This window comes from Myotis yumanensis, unplaced genomic scaffold, assembly GCF_028538775.1.
Source record: "Myotis yumanensis isolate MYYU_CA2020_CCGP unplaced genomic scaffold, mMyoYum1.0.hap1 SCAF_15, whole genome shotgun sequence".
NCBI classification, from domain to species: Eukaryota; Metazoa; Chordata; class Mammalia; order Chiroptera; family Vespertilionidae; genus Myotis; species Myotis yumanensis.
Window position 1 is genome coordinate 34,419,790 of NW_027223766.1, and position 23,401 is coordinate 34,443,190.

General features: G+C 34.1%; 1 protein-coding gene across 2 annotated transcripts in view; it reads left to right on the forward strand.

Annotated features, from left to right (window-relative positions):
- The window catches only part of CSMD3 (CUB and Sushi multiple domains 3), an 857,474-nt gene that overhangs the window by 624,105 nt on the left and 209,968 nt on the right, over positions 1-23,401 (forward strand). For both annotated transcript variants that reach the window (XM_070391936.1, XM_070391937.1), the window contains 4 exons: positions 1,026-1,217; positions 6,809-6,947; positions 11,107-11,294; positions 16,610-16,804. In XM_070391936.1, coding sequence (XP_070248037.1) covers positions 1,026-1,217; positions 6,809-6,947; positions 11,107-11,294; positions 16,610-16,804 — 714 coding nt within the window. The remainder of the gene's footprint in view (positions 1-1,025; positions 1,218-6,808; positions 6,948-11,106; positions 11,295-16,609; positions 16,805-23,401) is intronic.

A 23,401-nucleotide genomic window follows, 5' to 3' on the forward strand; every position in this document is an offset into this window, starting at 1 on the left:
AGTTTATAGTTGTTCATATGGAACACACATTGATTAATTAAAAATAATAATACAAAAGTAAGCTGTTTTGTGTACTCACAACTGGAAACCTACTTTTGCCCACCTCTGTTGTATGATACCAGTATGAATTTCCCACAGTTAGTTTAATTATTCACCCTTTGAAAGGCATTTGGGTTGTTCCTAGTTTTCAACTACTATAAATAAAGCTGCTATGAACATCCGTGTTTATGTTTTTATGTGAACATAGTTTTTATTTATCTAGGGTAAATGTGCAAGTGTGCAATTACTGGGTTGTATGGTAAACACACGTTTAATTTTGCAAGAAACTGCCATGCTTCTTTTCAGAGTGGCTGTACCATCTTACATGCCCGCCAGCAATGTATAAGTAATACAGTATTCTCCAGAATTTTGCCAGCATTTGGTATTATCTATTTTTTTTTTTTTTACTTTAGCCAATCTGATAGGTATGTAGTGATAGCTCATTGTGGTTTTAATTTGCATTTCCCTAATGGCTAATGATGTTGAACATCTTTTCATGTGCCATCTGGAATCCTCTTCCTTGAAATGTATTTTGCTTATTTTGTAACTGGATTGTTGTTTTGTCATTTTTTTATTATTTCTTCTGCATTTTATCTTTCTCATAGCTGAGTTTCAAGAGTTCTTTATTTATTTTAGATACAAGTACTTTGTGGAGTATATTTCATGCAAACATGTTTTCCCAGCCTGTACCTTCCTTTTCAAACTCTTTATAGTGTCTTTCACAGAGCGCCTAACAATTTTGAGTAAATCTATTATTTAGCTACTAGAATGCCATGTCCCTTCTTGAAATAATTTAACACACAAGTTACTTAACAAAAATATTTTAAAGTATGTATTGTGCAGGCATGAAAAAGGCTGAATTATTTTTTAAAGTTAACTTTCGAAAAGCACATAGCTATGTGGAAGGTACTAAACTGTACTTCCTGGAAATTCAGACTTGATTATGATACCATCAAAACTAAAGGCTTGTTGCTGTCTTTTGATAGGTTCTGTTGCCACTGCATGTCGTGATCCGGGCGTTCCCATGAATGGAACTCGAAATGGGGATGGACGAGAACCTGGGGACACTGTTGTCTTTCAATGTGACCCAGGATATGAGCTTCAAGGAGAGGAAAGAATAACCTGCATTCAGGTAGAAAATCGATACTTCTGGCAGCCCAGCCCACCAGTCTGTATAGGTATGAATTAAAGAACAATTAAAATTTTACGCAAGCATAAAAAATGGTTATAAATGGGCATTAGTATCATTAAGTAAGAACAATATTCTAGAATTGGTTATATAGAAGAGTCTATGATTTCACAGGTCAATGAACCTCCAAAAAATGTACAATGATCCTATTTAAATGATAATTATTTTCCCCTGAGGGGCAGGCCCATCATTTTATTAGATTTTCAATGATTCTAAGATCCAAGTTAAGAATTGAAGCTCTTGAAAAGCCCTGATCTCTATCTACTATATAAATGCAGTTATCCACTGCTTTTAATATTTAAAGAGTGATTTAGAGTCTACATTTTAAATGGCCCATATTGATCTTGCCTCTTCAATGGTTATTTCTTCTAAGAAAGAACATTTTATTGGAACTTGTGCTTGACTTTCAAAGCTTTGACTTTTTATTCAGTTCATGTATTCTAAAAGAATATTAGTTTTGAATTTGATGATCTAAGGATTTGTAGCTGCTTTGTTCATACTTCCAAATCTCTGCCTTCAGTCTGTATGCTCTGTTCTCGAATCCTCAAGTTACACTCCAGAATATTAAGATACATATTACTTTTCTATTGGATCTGAAAAAAAGTTAGAAGGATGTACCACCTTTGCAGTAAAAATAGTGAGAAAACCTGCTATCTAATCTTCGTTTCACAATCTCATCGTTAACTTTTTTACATTAAACTATAATCTCAAACCTTTTAGCTTAAATATTTTAGAATTAGTGTCATTTTCAATTTATAGTACATTTTGAGCAAAGTATGTTCTCTGTATTCAAAATCTTATTTCTTTATGTATTCTCCTTCTTACACTCTAAGCAACTTGAGAGAAGGTTCCATAGCTTATTTATTATTGTATTTCTTATAATATTCAGCACAAACAAATTCAGCACAATTAAGAGAAAAAGCCTTATTTTTCTTATATCCAACTCATAAATACACTTAAATAATCATCTTACACAGATTTTTTTTAAGTCACATGGAAATAGGAAATGAACATTTTGTACCTCAGTCAGACGTGAACAAATTCAAGGACTCAATTATTTAGATTTATTTCACCCCATCACATTTTTTTTGTATTTTATATGTTGGCATTTTAAGAGCAATTATGCACAAAACAAAATGCATTCGATAGCTCAAAACAGCCAGGGAGTAAGTAGACAGTTCTAGAAAATATAGCAGATAACAAAGGAAAATGATTTTTAAAAATGAGATTTTTTAAAAGCACAAAATAAGGGCATAGCTTGAAATCCTATATCTCCCTCTATACTTTATTATTCCCCCTTACACTTCTTTATGTATCTCTGCACAATTTTAAATCATCAAATATCAATTAATTTATATTTCCATAATTTAAACTCTTTAAACTCATAAAAGAGTTTAAATTATGGAAATATAAATTAATTGATATTTGATGACTTAAATATCAAATATCAATTTGATAAAATTAAGAAATATTTTGAAAGAAAAAAAGACTGATATAATTAAGTTTTTGTTTGTGTATTCCTCAGTTGACCTAAAAATATTTCAATTAAATTAAAATTGCCACATTCCAATTAGAATTTAACTGAGTCCTTGTAGAGAGAATCTGTGTAAATAAGGAATACTAGAAAAACAAACTTAGTGTAGAACTTCTTGATTCATTGTGATTCTTAGTCTTCGTTAGAGTGTTGCTTACTAGAATTACTAGGAGGACTCTATTATATGTTTTTATGTTTAGAATTCTAAAATATTGCACAGCTTTTTACTGAAATTCTAGTAAAGACTAAAATACAAAAGAAAGAAAGAGTTTTGAGATAGGCTGTTAAAAAATTTCATTTGCAGACAAGATTTTAGCAAGTCCTCATTCTAGAAAAAAAGAAAGTTGAACACTAAATCATACTTAAACTGTTGTGGAAAGTTTTTGTATGGATTATGGTGCTGGGTATTATATTTTGGTAGGAAAAGACAGCTTGAGAAGAAGAGATGCATCAGAGCTTCTGTGAAGAAGAAAATAACCTAAAAATAAAATGTCTGAAAAATTGCTAAGGCTGTAGAAAGTTTGACCTCTGAAACTGATAAGAAAAAACTGCATGATTGGAAACTCTGTGCCAAAGATTAAACCCTGAACTTTCTAGCACTCCATAAGTCTACATTTTAGAGCCTGGGGCATGCATTTTGCTTGCATGTAGAAGTAGTTAGCCTTATAGCAAGTGACAACAGAAGGACGTCATCTTTAAGAGACTTAATAGAATTCATTCCAACAAAATTGACAGTGTGAAGATTACTCTGACATTGCCAGAGGGAAAGTAGCAGCACTCAATATGAAGGTAAATAACAAAGACATTGGTGTGGGTGGGCTGCTGAGGTAGAGAGTAGATGCAAATAAAACTGAAGGGTGAAAACATTAAGGCAATTATAAAATAGTTATTAACAGATCCCCTTATAACTAACTGCCTCACAAGAAACTACCCTCAGAACAAATTATTAATGTCAGAATTTCATGGAACCTAACTGAAAATTTAATTCCTAAATCTATTTGACTTAAGGAGAATCGTATTCTGAATGCTTTATGATGCATCAAAACAAATATGCATTTCCCAAATGGTATTAAAATTTACTATATTTAAGACAAAAATAGTCTTTACTCACTGAGTGTTTGGATATACAAGTGTCACATAATGTCTTTAATAACCTCGATGTCTTTTATAGATTTTCAAAATCAATTAACAGCAATAAAATAGGAAAACCTTGATAAATAATTTAAATAATAGAATCAAAATAATTTTTAGGGGATCTTATACCAAAATAATAATATATTCATGGGCCCTGGCCAGTTTTCTCAGCGGTTAGAGCATTGGCCCACAAACTAAAGGGTCATGTTCAATTCCCAGTCAAGGGCACATACTGCGGTTACATATTCAATCTTTGGGCGCAAGTGGGAGGCAACCAATTGATGTATCTCTCTCACATCAATGTCTCTCTTTCTCTCCCACTCCTTTTCCCTTCTACTCTCTCTAAAAAGGCCAATGGAAAAAATATCCTCTCTCTGGGGTGAGGATTAAAAATAAATAAATAAATAAATAAATAAATGAATAAATAGTAATCCAATATAATCATGGAATATATCCAATAAGATACTTAAAATATATGTAATAGATTTTTCTGTATATTTTATGAAAAAGGATACACATACATAAGTGTATATATGAGTGTGTACATGTGTATAAAATGTCTGCTTCCTCTGAAAAATAAGGAAAATTGAAGCAAACAGTACTCTACCACACTCCTGCAAATTATGTGTAATCCCACCACTTTACACGTGAAAAGAAACAGAACATTTTGCTACCATTTCTGTCTTTTATGCATATATACATACATATATCTGCTATTATGACACATATTTTCTATTTTTTTTAAATTCAGAGTTTACAAGTTTCAAAGCAAAGCATGCTATTATTTTTATCAAAATGCATAGCTACAGATTAGATTTGGACATTCATCTGTGGTTGTTTTAACTCTCTTCAAAATCAATACAGAGAGCCACTAGCAATTCCACAAACATGTATGGAATGTATGCTATATGCTGAATCCCAGGTATAAAGTCACATGTAAGACAGTCTTTATCTAATAGATGAGTGATGAATTCAGACATTTGAAAGGGATCTTTAAATAAAATATGGTAATGGAAATAATGGAGCTATGCAGAGGTTGCTATGGATACCAAAGTGAGTTGGAGACTATTTAAGCAGAACCTAGATTGGAAATTTCTGTAAAACTTCCTAGAGACAGAATTAATCTTGAAATGTAAGTAGGGGCTATCTAAATATAGAAGGGAAAACAAATAGTGTGGGCAAAGGCAAGGAATTACTCAGAACTATACGCATCCTGATGATATTTATATGCTTAGAGTGGCGCATGAATCAGTTGGAAAGGTTGGAGAGGTTAGGTTATGAAAACTGCACTAGAGGAGGCATTTATCTGTTAGGCATTGTGAAACAACTGCAGAATTTTATGCATGGGCATAGTATGACTAGATATTTTTAATAGGGCAAAGATGAATTGGAGAATTTTAGAGGCATGGGAAACAAGAAGCCATGCCATAATTCAGGTGGCAGATAAAAAGGTCAGATCTAGCAATATGGTAGCAGGCAAAGAAAGAAGAGATGGGTTGAAAAGTATCCAGGAGGCCAGTTAGGTGGAGTCCTGGCAATGCTTCTTGATGGACTGGACACAAGTATGCAGAAGGGAAGGGAAGAATTTCACATCTCTAGTTAGGGGAGATGATAGTGCTAATCAAACAACTTAGGGATGCAAAAGGAGAAGCAAATTTGAGTTGAGGTTTGGATATATTGGATATTTTGTGTTTGATGTACCTATAGGCTATCAGGTAGAGATAACCAGTAAGCATTTGGGCGTATTATACCACAAAAATACACAGGTGATAAGTAAAAATATTTATTCTCCATTGAGTAGGAGCTGAAGTAATCTACAATGACTGAAGCACTAGGGAAGGGTGTCCAGGGACATGGAGAAAGGATATGGTGGACATCCGTAATTTAGATGACAATTTTATTGATAAATTTGCATATCTAGACTCAGGCAAAAGAACAGAGATCTGAAATGTTACCAGAGAGAACCAGAATTTTCCTCCTTCCCAAAAGAGTTTTATGCTGTCAGAGAATCAAGAATACCTTATACCTGAACGTGTGTGTGTGTGTGTGTGTGTGTGTTTATTTATAATCCCACTTCACCACCAGGGACCTCCATATCTTTTTTTCTCTATTTTTGTGAAGCTGCTAACTCTGTATATCTATCTATCCATAGATATGTATTTCTGATCATAAGCTGTGTTTAATAGACCTCAACAGTAATCTTCTAAAGAATCTGTTCTCTGAACTTCACTAAGAACTTTTTGAGCCTGTCCACTGAAGTGTTAAAGAAACCTTTGTTTGGGGCTGAGATCATAATTGTAGCAGCTTGTCCATTTCATTAGCGAGTTAGGCAACTAGAACTTAGGAATATCCTAACACTCAATGTTAGAGTCTTTTATTGTAAAGTGCTGTAGGTTCTCAGATAATTATCCATTCTCACTCATTAATTATATCAAAGGCTCTTCCTTCATAAATATATAGAAAGGTAATGGGAGGATGTAAAAATGTGCCAGGTATCATACATCCTAGTATTCCACTTATTATTAGAGGTTTTGATTTACTTTGTTTTGTTTCTAACTTTCATAGTAACCTTCAAAAAAAAATTTTTTAGTAGCAATGGGAAACCATCTTTATCCCTCTTCTCAATGCTTTTTTCATACATAAAAAAATAGAAAGGAACATAAGTCCATATGTGATTTTTCTTATCTTTTGAAGCCAGTAAAAGAAGCAAAATCCAATATATCCATGTATGTGTGTATTTACTATTTAAGTGGTTTTTCTTGAAAGACAATGCAATATCCAAGCATTAAGCACTATCAAAAAGTCAGATCTGTTCAAAACCTCCTAAGCCTTTTTTAAAAACAGTTTTCACAAATATTGATAGCTAATAAATTTTATTAACCACTTAAGGGATTTTCTTTGTTCATTTAAAGCACCCTGTGGAGGCAATTTAACAGGATCTTCAGGCTTTATTCTCTCGCCAAACTTCCCTCATCCATATCCCCACAGCAGGGACTGCGACTGGACCATCACTGTCAACACAGACTATGTCATCTCCTTGGCCTTTATCAGGTGAGTGCCTATACATTTCCACATTTGTCACCCTGACCAGTGGGGCTCAGTGGATAGAGTGTCGGCCCTTGGACTGAAGTGTCGCGGTTTCAATTCTGGTCAAGGGCATGCACCTTGGTTGTGGATTTGATCCCCAGGAGGGGGCGTGCAGGAGGCAGCTGATGGGTGTTTCTCATCAATGTTTCTAACTCTCTATCCTTCTCCCTTCCTCTCTGTAAAAAAAAATAAAATAAAATAATAAATATATATATATATATAAAATCTTCCTGTCATTTTCTTTAGCATCTGCTTTGGCAGATTTTATTTCTATACAAGACATTTTTATTTTTTATTTATTTATTTTTAAATATATTTTATTGATTTTTTACAGAGAGGAAGGGAGAGAGATAGAGAGTTAGAAACATCGATGAGAGAGAAACATCGACCACCTGCCTCCTGCACACTCCCCACTGGGGATGTGCCCGCAACCCAGGTACATGCCCTTGACCGGAATCGAACCTGGGACCTTTCAGTCCGCAGGCTGACGCTCTATCCACTGAGCCAAACCGGTTTTCGGCAAGACATTTTTATTATTGCTAACTAATTGCAACACTACTTTGCAATCAACATTTTACAAAGCCCTGTATCATGGCAGAGATGCCAATGCAGTTCAGAAGGCTGGAGGGTGAACATCTTCCCCAGATTCCAGCGTAGAGGAAACGTGTTCAAGGTCGAGTGGTTTATTGACCCTCGTGAAATGTGATCTCTATATAACCTTTTCTCCCTCCCTGTACTTGCCATCACTGCTCCAAAACTTCAGTTTTTCCTAAACTTCATGATGAAAAGGTCAGGACTTTTTTCCCCACTCTCTTCTGCAGCATCTAAGTGTCCATGTGTGCAGAGGCACCACTGGGCTTGGGAAGACAGATGGCCTGCTTACCATCCGTTCTGGTGGTCTCATTAAATCAAGCTGACAAAGAATTTTCTGATCTTCTCCATATTTCTCAGCAGAATTGTCTCTTTTTTAAAAATATATATATATATATTTTAATTGATTTCAGAGAGGAAGGAAGTGGGAGAGAGAGATAGAAACTTCAGTGATGAGATCAGCTGCCTCCTGCATGCCCCACACTGGGATCAAGCCTACAACCTGGGCACGTGCCCAGACCGGTCATGGAGCCAACCGTAACCTCCTGGTTCATAGGTTGACATTCAACCACTGAGCCACGCCGCCCGGGCAGAATTGTCTCATGACAGAATTTTACAAGGGAGCGTTTTTAAACTCACAATAGTTGTTTATCCCTGTAATGAGTCACAGGGTTAGCTTAGTACTGAAGCAGTGGAGAATGTAGCTTCTTGTGTGAGAAAGGAGGCAGCTGAGTTTGAACCTGGGCTCTGCCACTGTCATCTGTGTTACCAGGATAAGTTAGTTGAATGAGCCTCTGTTTTCTCACATGGAGTTAATTACTGTGATCACAAAACCTGGCCTAACCCTCCCCCTTAACATTTCAATGGGAATATTAGGTATCAGCAAGTCCAAAACATCCTAAGCAGAAATGTTACTAAATTCAGTGTCCAAGACTGATGTACATGGGCTCTATTAACACTACCCCTCCTTCTGCTGGTGTGTTAATCCTGCTTGGTAGTTATGTGAAATAGCAAGCTTAAATATGCATTTTCTAATATATCGGAGCTAGGTTTAAAAAAATAAAGATAGTTTAAATTCATGAATATTTGAAAACATTGTAAATGTATAGAATTTTTAGTTCTATAATTTTTAGTGATACATTGTTCATTGGTCACAAAGAAACAATGATGATGATGTTAGTGTAATGCCAGCACCCAGCTATAGGAAAACTCGCTGAGGTAAGTATTGTTATTGTTCCCATTTTTACAGTCAAAGAAATAGCAGTACAGGTATTCAGAATGAAAATGTATAATATAAGACTTAGTTTACTTATAAAAATTATTCTAATTAAAATGAGTGGTAGAAGGCTTTTTTACAGGAAGTGCATGACCTAAATTTGATTTCCAGCTGTTATATTATGTGACCGTAAGGAAACTACTGATGTTCTTAGTATAGTTATTGGGAAAATGATAATCCCTTCCCTATACCACAGGATTATTGATAAAACCAAGTTAATATTTATGAAAGCGCCTTGTAAAATCAATGTACGACTAGAATGAACTCTCCAGTGTTCCAGGAAAAATAATCATTATAGTTAAGATTTGGAGATTTCCTAGGAAAAAACAACAACTGCTTTTGTTTTATTTTCATTTTCAAAGAAGTTACAAATCATTATTTTGACGTTTTTATTTAACCCCAAACTAGAAATTAAAAAGAAAAGTACTGCAATCCATTCTTAAATGGGCTTTTGGCCTTCAAGGATAATACACGCCGCTATAATACGTCATTTACAAAGCAGTTGTTTCAAGTGATTTCCCAACAGTGGGATAGACAAGGGGGTTGCAATTCGCATGAAATCATTCATATATATATTACTGATTTCAGAGAGGAAGGGAGAGGGAAAGAGAGATAGAAACATCAATGATGAGAAAGGATCATTGATTGGCTGCTTCCTGCACACCTCTTACTAGGGATCGAGCCCATAACCCCAGGCATGTGCCCTTGACCAGAATTGAACCCGGGACCCTTCAGTCCGCAGGCCGATGCTCTATCCACTGAGCTAAACCAGCAAGGGCCTCATGAAATCTTAATGTTGAAAGAGATGAAGTTCAGAAAGGTTGTGTTTTACCCCAGAACAAGGGTAGTCAGCAATAAAATAAGGCCCTATTCTCCATTTTCTGCTATATTATACAAAAGTTATCAAAATTTAGACCTCATATTTACTGAAAGGTTTTGAGCCATTACTTGAATTAGACTGGTGAAACTGATGAATAAATAAAAACAAAATATAGCAATGCGGTGGTGCCCCAATTTTTCTTATGTTACAGGTTCCCTTATATGTGGAAAGGTTGGGAACCTCTAATTATCCCAGTCTTTCTTCACCACTATTTATGGAGAAGTAAGCTAGTTGGATTCCTCTCTCTTATACATGCATACAGAAAGGATTAGAATTGATTTGTAAACTTAACTTCTATAAATCCAGTATATTTGGAAATATCTCCCACCTAAGTTTCTTATTTAAATTCAAGGATGATAAAACTTGTAAAAATAGTTTCTCCACTAATGATTGTTCAACAGTGGCAAGCTTTACTGGTTTTGTCATAAACTTGTTGGCTTTTCTTAACGACCCGATTAAGTCCATTTTTTCTCTGCCACAATATGAGCTAAGAGGGAGACAAAAGATTCTAGAATGTACTCTCCAGTGTTCCAGGAAAGTACATATCTTCTGCCTTCTAAACATCTGGGTTCTATAAACATTGTGGAACAATGTTCATACTTCTGAAGACTTCTTGAGCAAATGTAATATGCAAATTTGCAATATTAAAATAATTGGAATAATTTACATGCTAAAGTGTCTTTATTAGCACTTTATTTAGTTTTGACAAATAGTTTATTGGTTTGATTTCTCCTACATTAAGTTATAAAATAATACAATATATTTATTTTAAGAAAAGGCATACCTAATGCAATGTACAGTGCTTCATTTGTGTAATTTAAATGCAAATTTGTATCTCAAACTTTTGTTTGAATATGACATATAGAGTTGACTTTTAAAACAGCAAAGCTGCTTATAAATTTTGAAATTCAGGGAAAGTAGTATCACTGATAAAGAAAAAAAGAAGTTTCATTTTTTGAAGCAAAATATCTAAATAAAATAAAGTAGATATTGTCCTCCACATTTTACTGATATAAAGTAACTTACATAAGGTTATATAGGTTAACAAGGACAGAAGCAAAGCTTGAACCTGCATCTCTGGTTCCAAATCCTATACCCTTTCATCAGCTAAACTGTTTGCCTTACAATCATTTGCATTCCCTGTAGTCACAATGCTAACTTAGAAATATTTGAAAATATTAAGATGTCTTTTCTGTTTTTCACTCTTGATTTGATATTCATGTTTAGTGTGATTTTGCCAGACAAAATTTCCAATTAACTTATTTTGACAGGGTCTGGTGTTATTTTTAAAGATATTGACTGCATTAATATCTGAATATATACATCTTAGTAATAGCCATTCCATGTCCTTCTCTCTCACTCTTTTTTTTTTTTAGTTTCAGCATAGAACCAAACTATGACTTCCTCTATATACACGATGGGCCAGACAGCAATAGCCCGCTAATTGGAAGTTTTCAAGATAGCAAGTTACCAGAGAGAATAGAAAGCAGCTCCAATACCATGCATTTGGCTTTTCGGAGTGATGGGTCTGTGAGTTACACTGGATTTCATTTAGAATATAAAGGTAAGTGTGAACATTTGATTTCAGCATCATGGTTTCACTTGTATTTTCTACAGGAGGATAACTCTTCAGTGGCCATTGTCAGTGGTTATCTGTGCATTTCTCAGCACAGGCTACTTACAGTTCATCTCATAAAAGAACTCTGACTTTTCCTATCAGTGAGGAGGAAATTAGTATTTCCCTAATTACTACCAAAGGAAATGTATCAGCAAACAAATTAACAATTAGTATACTCTGAGAGTTGGCTGAAACCACAAAATAATTTTAAAAAACTACTTTTTTGGAAGCTGAATATTCACTTAAATATTTTTTATTCAGAGAGTATGATCAGTGATAAAGAGAACAAATTATAGTGATAATTATGTTCCAAAAATGTCTAAAGATGTTTAAATATGTCAATATTCAGAATAGAGATAATAAAATATAGTGAAAATTATATTTTAGAATATTTCTGCAAGTATTTAAATGAATTAATGTTACAATGCCTAAGGATGCCTATAAACATATTTTATATTTTAAATTGGTGTATATGCCTTTTTCAGTATATATGTGAGTGCCTTTCTAATGAGGTTATTGAATCAAAGGCTAATCTAATTCCATAATCCATCTAAGTCCATATTGCCAAATTACTCTCAGAAGTGGTTAACCAATTTATTTTGTCAAAAGCAGAGAAAGTGTTTCAGAAACTCCACATATGTTTTAAGATATAATTGACCCATGATATTTTATTAATTTTATATGTACAACGTAACGATTTGATATATGTATATGTTGTGAAATGATTACCACAATAAGTTTAGGTAGGGTCCATCACTACGCAGTTACAATTTTTTTCTTGGATGAGAACTCTTAAGATCTATTCTCTTAGCAACGTTCACATATACACAATGTAGTATTGTTAACTGTAGTCACCATGCTGTACATTACATCTCCAGGACTTATTTATCTTATAACTGGAAGTTTGTATCTTTTGATCACCTTTATCTATTTCACCCACCCCTGACCCTGAACTTTAGCAACCACCAATCTGTTCTTTGTATCTGTTCTCTGTATGTGCACCAGCATTTACTTCACTAACTCTCTAACATACTAAAATACAAGCCTCTTAAGAGCAAGAACTCTATTTGTTATTATACAATTAGTACCTTAGAATGTTGCCTATGCATAGTAATTGTTTGATAATTATTTAATTGATAAGTTTTCTGTTTTAAATCAAGTTGTAATTAGAATCATAACATAATATTATTGAAATATTAGAAACCTTGAAGATACATTTCTGCCCTGCATGTTATAAATGAGAAGTTGCCTCTTTAGGAATAGCTAGTTATATCTGCACATTGACAGGCTTATAAATAAGACCAATTGTAAAGGAGCAGGCAGGAGAGGGGGAGGGAGAGGAGAGGAAAAGAGAGGAGGGAGAAAAGGCAGCAAACAAGGTGGGCAGGGGGGAGAGAGAATGGGAGGGAGGGGGAGAAAGAGGAAAGACAGAAAGACAGGGAGGGAAGGAAGGTGTCCCAAACAATGTATATACACACTATGAATAACTATAAAGGCAGTGTTTATTAAAATACATTTCATTTTCAAAATTGAGCTATCAGTTGTTAAAGTGTATAACAACTTTTTATTTTTGGGATACCCTGTATAATAATGAATTGCAGATATAAAAATATCTTTTTTTATTTAGTGCTTCAAGTCTATTTTTAAATAAATCTTTATTGTTGAAAGTATTACATATTGCCTTCTCCCCCCGGCATTGCCCTCTCCCACTCCCCTACCCACTCAAGCCTTCACCACCCACTATCTGTGTCCTTGGGTTAAAATGGAACTACCATTTGACCCTGTGATCCCACTTCTAGGAATATATCCCAAGAAACCAGAAACACTAATCAGAAAGAATATATGCACCCCTATGTTCATAGCAGCCCAATTTGCAATAGCTAAGATTTGGAAACAGCCTAAGTGCCCATCAGCAGATGAATGGATTAAAAAACAATGGCACATCTGCACAATGGAATACTACCCAGCTATAAAAAAGAAATAATTCTTACCATTTGCAACAGCATGAATGGACCTAGAGAGCATTATGCTAAGTAAAATAAGCCAGTCAGAGAAAGGTAAGTATCGCATAATCTCATTCATATGTGGAATCTAAGGACCAACATAAACTGATGAATAAAAAATAGACCCAGAGACGTAGAAGCATCACACAGAGTGTAAAACCTCAGAGGAAGGCAGGGGAGGGTAGAGGGGAGAGAAGAGATCAACCAATGAACCCAAATACAAGTTATTTAATTTTCTGGACTGGTCCTCAAAATGCTCATTCCTGGGAAAATTACATTCCCCACTTCAGGGTCTCCAGGGTCTGCCTTTCTTATCAGCCTCCCTATTTCCTATCTTTATTTCAAAACATTGTTACCTCTTTAATTGACTAATTTTGTAAAGTTAATAAAGTGGCCCTCATGTTTAATTCTGGCACAGACAGACAAAAACCTCAGGATTTTCAAGATAAAATGTATACCCCCAAAATGAACTGACATATACATGGAGGCCCTGGATAAATTGTTTCCATTATCATTTGTAATACGTCCTATACCTTGACTTAAACCTGTTGATTTCTGTTAGCACTGAAAATGTAAAGCTTCTAAGTCCTGACTCACTCTAAATAATGCTGGTAGTAGGCCATTAAGTAAAAAGCCATAGGTCCAGCACCTACCTCTATTACAGCTCATACCAGAATCTAATTGCCATTTCTTGTGTTCATGTCTATAATTCCTTTTCCCCCTTGAAGACAGACACTGAATCTTATTTTTGTTTGTGTGCAACTACATTGTAGTTATACAAAGTATTTGAATAACGAATGACTGCTATATTGGAATATCACAAAAACACAAGCCTAATATGGATTCTGGAAGAAATACCACTTTATGTTTACATAAAGCAAATGATAGAAATGCTCTAATGTTGTAGACAAGCGTAAACTGGAGCAGAGAAGTAGAAGTGTGGGGTGAGGGAAAGATATTTCACTGATTTGAAAGCAAAGTCCCCAAAGAGTTTAAGTCAAGACTAGTCTCCATTTATTTCCTTGTAATTTCAATGCAGCACAATATTAACAAATTTATAGTTGAATAAATATTTAGAGTTTGAACAGTACTCTGATATTAAGAGCATTTAGACGTAATATTAATAAGTGGGTCTTAAAATGTATAATTGTAAATATATATATATTACTGATATAGTAGTGATACTGTATTATTATAACAAAACTAGAGGCCTGATGCATGAAATTCATGCAAGGGGCTCAGCCCTTGCAGCCCTGGCTGCCTCTCAGCCCCGAGGCCCCGCCCACGCCCACTGGTCCTTAGGCCTGTCAAGGAGATTAATCCTTTTAAACAGTAATTTCAATCCTTCCCTTTCCCTCAAGGGATTTAACTCAATTTCATGAAGGCCGGCTATAAATGCTAGGCTGCTGTTCTGCCTAAAAATTATGTTGTGTTTTTATGCTTGTTTAAAAAAGACTCAATGTGAGGTTTTATTCTTTAAAATAAGCAAACCAACCCTCCAAGACTAAAGCCCCATTCTTAGTGACTAAATTTACTATTCACCCTGTTGGTTCTTATCTGAAAACAGTGCTGTGTGGATATTTTATCTGGGAAGAAAAATAGTTTATTGGATTGGGAAATCACTTTTATAGTGAAGTCTTAATATAATAGATGGGGTGCAAATTGTGTGTGTGTGTGTGTGTGTGTGTGTGTGTGTGTACATGCATATGCACGCATGCATGCACCTCCACAGGCCCATACACTTGTGGGAGATCAAGTGTTTTAGCTTTGGATTGAAACTCAGGAATTGGGTTTATTTGACTTGCACACTCCAGTACACTTTCTCCCCTTCATGACTCTCCTCTCTCTGAGACTTAGTCAACTCAGCTTTCTTAATCTTCAGTTTACATGTCAATTCTTCAGGTAAGTTCCTGAATGCCTCCCCTTTTGTGCAAACTCAGCACAATTACAAGTTATTTAATATAATTCTCAATAGACTGCAAGTGTCATGAGGACTAGAATATTTTCTGATTGTCCACTGCTCTATTTCCAGAGTTGGCTGGGCAGTGGGGCTTGTAAGTATTCGCTGGAAAGAAAGAAGGAAGAAAGTGGCCTTCATTCCTCTGATAATCTTTTGAAATCATTGAAGTGTTTGGTTTCAACATTCACTCTTTTGTTGATTTGGTAGAAATCTTTCATAGTGCTCTTCCTAAAACACAAATTTCTCATCATTTCTTGTAAATGTTAAAGTAATTTAAACTTTGCAAGCTTTTATAAATAGAAAAAATATACTTTTCTGTTGCAATTAATTAGATTTGGACATATTAATATAATTTTTTCAATAGCCAACCACCAAGACATTGTTGACTTAAATTCCCAAGATGCCATGATTCATATCCAGAGATATACCCGTCTTCTGACTTCCCATTAACTAAGATAAACTCCAATGTAAAAAAAAAAAATCACACTTGTTATGCTGAATTTGTGATGGTCCTTACATTGCACATTTCTCTATTATTTCTTAATTAAATTATAATAATAAAATGGAAATATTAAGGTATTACCAGATCTTTTAACAACAAAGTGTCCTAGTGCCTATTCTCAAAATGTACGGACTAGCAAATTTTTTCTACATATTTTTCTTTTTAGTTCACTATCTGGGTGCACAGAAAACAGTTCCTTTGTTGTGAATGAACTTAAGTTTTACAATTGTCTGGCGCTGTTAGCTTTGAAAGTGCTTGGCTTTGATATAGTTTCTCTGTCCAAAAAGATATTGGCTTGGGTATATAAAGATTTTATTGCTATTTATAATGGACAGACCTCTGATGGAAATGTGGGAATCATAAAGCAGGTAGGTTAAGAAATATTTTCCAGACAGAAAAAAAAAAGTGCCTTTTACTTTCCTCTTAGTGGTGAAATGAACTGAGCTTGACATAGACAGTGGTAACATGGAATACGTGCACATTAATAAAGGAATATTAGATAAGGAAATAAGCCCTGCTTCTTTTTATAATGAACTCTAAAACCCTATGTTTAACTGTATGTATTAGACAATAATTTTAATGAGAAAAACAGGAAAGAATTTTATCCTCTTACTAATGGGTATGACTTAACAAAATGTCAAATACGGTTAAGGGCTGCTTTTTACTTCGGCACTCAGAGGCTGAAAGGGTGCTGCTGTTTTCCTTTCTATTTAGTGATAATAATGAAGAAATCTTAAAGGTTGCATAGAAAACAGTATTGTAAAACAGTTCATTTTATATCCACATTGTTTTACAGCAAAACTCCGAGAGTCCTGCTTTGATCCAGGCAATATAATGAATGGCACCAGACTTGGGATGGATTATAAATTAGGGTCAACAGTCACCTATTACTGCGATGCTGGTTATGTTCTTCAAGGTTATTCAACACTCACCTGTATCATGGGAGATGATGGACGACCTGGATGGAATAGAGCCTTACCAAGCTGTCATGGTAAGAAATAGATATATTTCTAATAATTATTATTAGAAAGAGTCAATAAATGTTTAAAGTCAGTTCTGTACTTTAAAAATATCAACCAGTTAACATACAACCTACAAATGTGGAATAGCAATGCACAGATTTTATCAAAGATTTTTAAATTGGATTCAATAAAGACATGGCTTTGGAAAGTGTTTATATTCCCAGGTGTCTCTAAAACAATGTGTATGTTATGGTAGGTGAGCTAACTGAGAGCACCAATAGGGCCTGTTTAGTTCATTTGTGTTCAGGACTTAGAGGATTCCCTGAAATCATTAGGTACCTAGAAAATACTGGATGAGTAAATAAGGAACAAACATAATACAACTGATATTTCAACAGAAGGAGATAAATGCAACAACTTAAATAGTATCATCTTTTTGTGGTAAATCTTTATAGAAATAGGAACATAGAAAATATATATTTCTAAGAATTAGGTTGTCTAAAAGCAAAAACCAAATCAGAGCTCCTTAGGTAGCTTCAGTAGAACAAGGAAAACTCACAGACATAGAAGGATGGAGAAGGACCTAAAACTGGTTTCAGTGACATAATATCAGGTATGAGATTGCCAGATGCGCTCCAGCAAAGTTAGTGAAAACCAAGGTACCAGAATCAGATTGACAAAGGATCAGACAATGATCATAGCCAGGAGACTTCTGATACTATAAATACAATTAAGGGGGAAAGATATAATATTTTTGAGATTAAGGCAATTACTGATCAGAGAGGCACCTGAAACAGATAATACCTTCACTTGGGGAATGAAATCTGCTGAGCAGTTAGCTGCAATAAGGGAACAGCTCTTTGGGAATGGTTTTGAAGAGATCGTCCAGTGAGCACAAGAGGGGAAACTGTGAACGTCCCCAGTTAACAGTGAAGCAGGTTTTGATGATGGTGATTCAGTATTTTATGAATATATTTCTGGGTAATTTCCTAAAGTATTTTCCAAAATAAGGATCAGTTCACCACTTTATGGAACTGGTGACTTTTGGCCTTTCCAAAAACCCATATCTTAGTGTTAAGCAGAAAGTCAAACACAGAATGCTTTAGAAATTATTTTAATGAAAATCAGACATCCTATATAATAAAAGGCTAATATGCAAATTGACCAAACAGTGGAATGACCGGTCGCTATGATGCGTACTGACCACCAGGGCCCAGATACTCAATGCTGGAGCTGCCCTCTGGTCAGTGCGCTCCAACGGGGGATCTCCACCAGAAGCTGGGATCATGGCTCCACAGAAGTGCTAAGGATGTCTGACTGCCAGCTTAGGCCCACTCCCTGTGAGGAGCAAGCCTAAGCCATCAGTTGGACGTCCCCTGAGGGCTGCCAGACTGCAAGAGGGTGCAGCCCAGGTTGAGGGACACCCCTCTCCCGAGTACACGATTTTTTGTGCACTGGGCCTCTAGTCTTAAAATAAAATGACAGAGAGTTCTATTGCAGACCATGGGGATTTTTTTGTTCAAGCTGTTGGAGATGGATATTATAACTACATAAAATAATTACATAAGAAAAAAATACTATTGCACATTCAAAAATCATGTTTGGATATAACTATATTTATAAGGATAGAGACAATGGGGAAAAAGTCAGTAAGGAGAGAGAGACAGTGATTTCACTATGGAAAGTTATCACAGACTCTCTAGTCAGATGAATGATTCTGATTTGTTGTACTATATTGACCATGGAGATGATCTCATCTAGGGCCGACTTTCCAAACTATGGGTCACCACCATGAGTCATAAAATCAATCCACTGGGTCATGGCTAGCATTTTTACAAATGATATAAAATTTTAGTAAAATAAAATAAAGAAAATTAGAAGAACAGAAAAACACCATAATTCAAAGAACACAGTAAGAATAAGTATAATATTTATGCAACTGTTTTTGGTTATATACAGAGATAAATATAATGTAATAAATATACACAGGTGTGTGTCTTTATGTAGGTGTTTATGTTTTCATTGATATAAAGTATATTTCTTACTATGAATGTTAGTGGAAAAAATACACCCAACAACCTTGATCGGATGGTTAAAAATATGGATTTTTTGTGTCTAATACACATGGTAATTTTTCCTAGTTGTGTAATATTCATGTGTTAGAATTATATGTGTGTGATTTCTAACTCAAACACAAGTTATTTCACTGCTCTATGCTTATTGTCTCTAATCTAAACAATAGGGAAAACTGAAATTTTTTACTTCAAAATGTTGTTATAAGAAATAAAGAAAAGGTAGATATCTACTAAATGGTCATTCTGTTATTAAAATTGCTGCTTAGTTCTTGGTTTTAATTGATGATTTCATCTACCAGAAGATGAAGGGAATAAAAAGAAAATTACTTTGGATTTAATCCTCACAAAGAGAAAAAAAATCAGTGTATGGCGTGGAAGTTAATAGGAAATTTAAGAAAAAGAGTGATTATATTGTCTTATAATTTAGAGTTATACAGAAGGGAAATCTGTTTAAGCCAGAAAAACATTTTAAAGCACTTTTTTAAATATACTGTCAGTGATCATTAAGAAACTTTGGGAAATTTTGGGAGCCAGACAAAAAAATAACCAAAAATTCTGATGGAGAAAACTCAAAGGATACAGAAAATTATAGATTAAAAAAAATAGGTGTTAAACACTGGGATAAATGATTAAATAGATGGCTTTCATTGATTTAGGTAAGAAAGACAAGAGAACCAGAGTTTAGCTTGCATTCACTCAGTATATACCTGCCTAAAATAAGCTTATTCTTTTTGAATAGTGGTTTTTTTTTTAATTTTTATTGATAGGTCATACCAATGCCAATTTCAGCATGGAATATGCCATAACATATACAAATAAATTCCTCTGAACAAAAAATATTTTATGGGCTCATTTAAAGCCCAATTAAGTATATTATGCAATGTTGGTTGAATAATAATATCTATAGACATTGTAGAGGGAAGAATAGATGTGCATTCAAATCCTCTCACTGTACTTATAGCCTAGGCCCTAGGGCAAGCTGAATCTTGATTTTTAAATCTCTAAAACTTGATAATAGTTTTATTTTAATAAGTTATTGTAAAGACTCAATTAATTAACACAACACATACAGAAGACCTAGTAAAATTTCAACAATAAGCATATCACTAGAAAACATGCATTGTATGTTATATTTTAGTTGAACTAATATATTTTTGTCATTTTAATATTAATTAAATATAATTGATTAATGTCATTGTATGGCTACATATTCACCTCTTTCTGATGGTAGTGCAGGAATTTGGTATTTTTAAATTTCTTAAGAGAAAACATTTTATCAATTAAGTGGATATCACTTGACTTTTAACCATAATGCCCAGGTATTATCGAAAACAAAAGTTATTCAATGCATGCTTTACACTATTATAGCAAAACTAAGATACATTTATGTTAAAAATATAACCACAACTGTTAATTTCTAGTATATTTGAAGAAAAAATCCATGTTTTAGAATTAGATATATTAAACTCTAAAAAATGGTTTAAAAATAAGCAAAAAGACTGGGTCAACTCTGTAATTTTGTTCAGTTTATTTATTTTGCATATCTAAGTGAGATAATATTGTATAACTTGAAGGTTGTTAGGAGAATTATATAAAGCAACTTGTTTAAAGCATTTGTTCCTGTCATTGTTAATGTCACACAGTAAGGAGAGATTAATACATTTTAGGGTGTTGTTTTTTTTCTATTTAATAAGGATAGACATATCTATTTGTTTTCCTTCATAGTGATTGCATAGAAATCCCAAATACACAGGACTGGCTGACTTTTAGATTTATTGATTTAATAGTTTAAGAGTCAAAATTAGTGTGTAAAGCATATGCATTAGCGCAAGAGGGTTTGTTGTTTATAAGAATATATTATTTTTAATTAAGGTAAATTTTGTATTTTTACTAAAGTAAAATATGCATAAGTGCTGTAACTAAAATACAATATGAATAGCTTACCATTTAAAGCAATGGTCATTTTCTCTATTCTCTTATTCTTCAGCTGAGTCTTCTAATAGGTTCTGTTTCTAATTGATCCAATGGGCCAACCTGTGACCCTGCATAACATATGAAGCTCCATTTCTTGATTCACCAACTCTAGACAATATTTATTGATTTCCTGAAATAATAGATAAAGAGTATGTCACATCCATAGCCCTCTCTTCAGTGTTCCCGATACGTATTACTTTTGGTTTTTCTAATAATTGCCTTTGTCACGTGTTACTTTGCTTATACTGCTATTTCTAACTTCATCAGTGTTTGAGTGTTGGATGGCTACACTCTGCCGCTTTTCATGCCAAGATTTTTTGGAGATTTTGACTGACTGATAGGCTTTGCTTTAGAAGACATAAGTAGGGACTATTGGACTATGATTAGCAAATGCCAAAATAGGGAGATAAAGTTTTTATTTTTATATAAAAATAAACATGATCATACTCTGCAAACTCTTTAAATACAACCATACATATTTTCCTTTTCCTATAATATTGCCTTAGTGTTACCTTAGTCTCTCAACATAAACTTACTAAGTCTTGGGACACATATTACCTTTTAGCATGAAGCATGTTAATTTATACAAGGAGGCCCTAAGTAAATATTTTTTTAACCTGAACTGAACCATAAGAATGCACCAAGTTTTTCTATTTTAGAGTATAGATTATTATCACTGTTAAGGATTAAACATACATTTGAAATCTTAAGAAAATCTTTTTAAGAGCTTATGTCGGACACTGGGAGATTATTTTCTTCAGAAGTAGATCCAAAATGATATCATCCTATGCTAAATCCTGCCCGGAGATGAGAAACTGCAGATTATCTCATGAGACTGTCACATACATTAAATGATAGCAGAACAGGATATATATATATATACATATATATATATATACCTGCAATTCACTTTGGATATAAAAATGTGTTTAGAAAATGATTTCTTCCCTTGTTATTTTTCATATTTTGAAAAGTATCTGTTGAAACAAAATTATCTTCTATCATTCTTATCCATAATCTGATTCAATATTAGGTAAAAGTAATAAAACACAAACAGTGACTGATTCATATTTTCCCTTAAAATTCATCATTTGATTTATTTCCCCTAATGGCATTGGATTTGTTTATATAAACACATCTCTACCCTGATCTAGGCTGCCGGCTATCTCCGAACTCTTATCCTATCTCCCAACTAGTTTCTTCCCTCCCCTGTTTCTCCAGTCTCTTCCGAACACAGCAACATAGTCTTAAAAGCATATGTAAGATTATATCACATATTTGCTCAAAATCTACCAGTGGTTTCCTAAATCTGAATAAATGCCAAAGATCTTATGATGTTCTACTTAATCTTCCTCTATGCACCCTACCTCTCTACTATTCTCCCTCTACCACACAGCTGAGCCACACTGGCCTCCTTCATGTTTCTTCAAAGCACTGCTCACACTTCTGTATCGGGGCTTTTGCATTTGCTGTCATTTCTGTCTGAATGCTGTTTCCCCAGCTCCCTGGCTGGCTAGCTCTCTGACTTCCTTGAGCCATATGATTGCTTTTCTTCTTAGTAGAATAAAACCTTCTATTTATTCTCCCACTACTCCCTAAAGCTCAAGAGTGGACTCATATATACATGTCTAAAATTAAAACAATTTATCCTGGGTAAAGATATCTCTTATGTGTGCAAAAGCCTTAGTTATTTTAAGGCCTTAGAATTTTGAAATGTAAAAACCATTAACCTTGAAAGTATTGGTCACAATAATAATCATTTTTTAATTGAAGTAAAATTGACATATAACATCATATTAGTTTATTCAGATGTACAACATAATGATATGACATTTGTATATATTGACAAATGATCACCATAATAAGTGTAGTTAATATCCATTACCTCACATAGTTACAAAAAATGTTTTTCTTGCAATGAGGACTTTTAAGATCTACTCCCTGCCAACTTCAACTATGAATACTGTATTATTAACTATAGTCATCATGCAATACATTACAGCCCTGTGACTTTATTTATTTTATAACTGGACCAATGCAATATACTTGATCTTTTCCATTTCCATGGCAATGGGAAAGATCAAGTATATTGCATATGTAGTGAGCATTCAACTGATAATTATAATAATAAGACCCTAAGAATATATGTATTTGGACTCTTAAATAATTACTAGTTTGCCAATTATTCTAAAGAAGAAATAGCATCATTCATTATTTTTTAGGCTTTCAAAAGCACCAATTATCAGCCTGATCCTGCACTAACAGGGATAAGAACATGAATTCACTGTGGTCCTTTCCTGTAGAGAGCTACAATCTGATGAGATACAGACAGATAAGGTCCATTGCTAGAAATAAAAGGAAAGTGCTGTGAGCACAGCATGGAGGTGCATCTGACCTAGTTACAAAGAGAGAGCAGGGAGGTCTTCCCAATAAAAGTGATGCAGGAACTGAATCTTAAAATTAGAAATAAGAAGGAATCAGCGGGGATGGTGCATTTAACCCGTAAGGTTCAGCATATGTGAACATATAGTAAAAAGAGTCGATGGAATTTTGGATAGAAATGAAAGCTGTTCAATA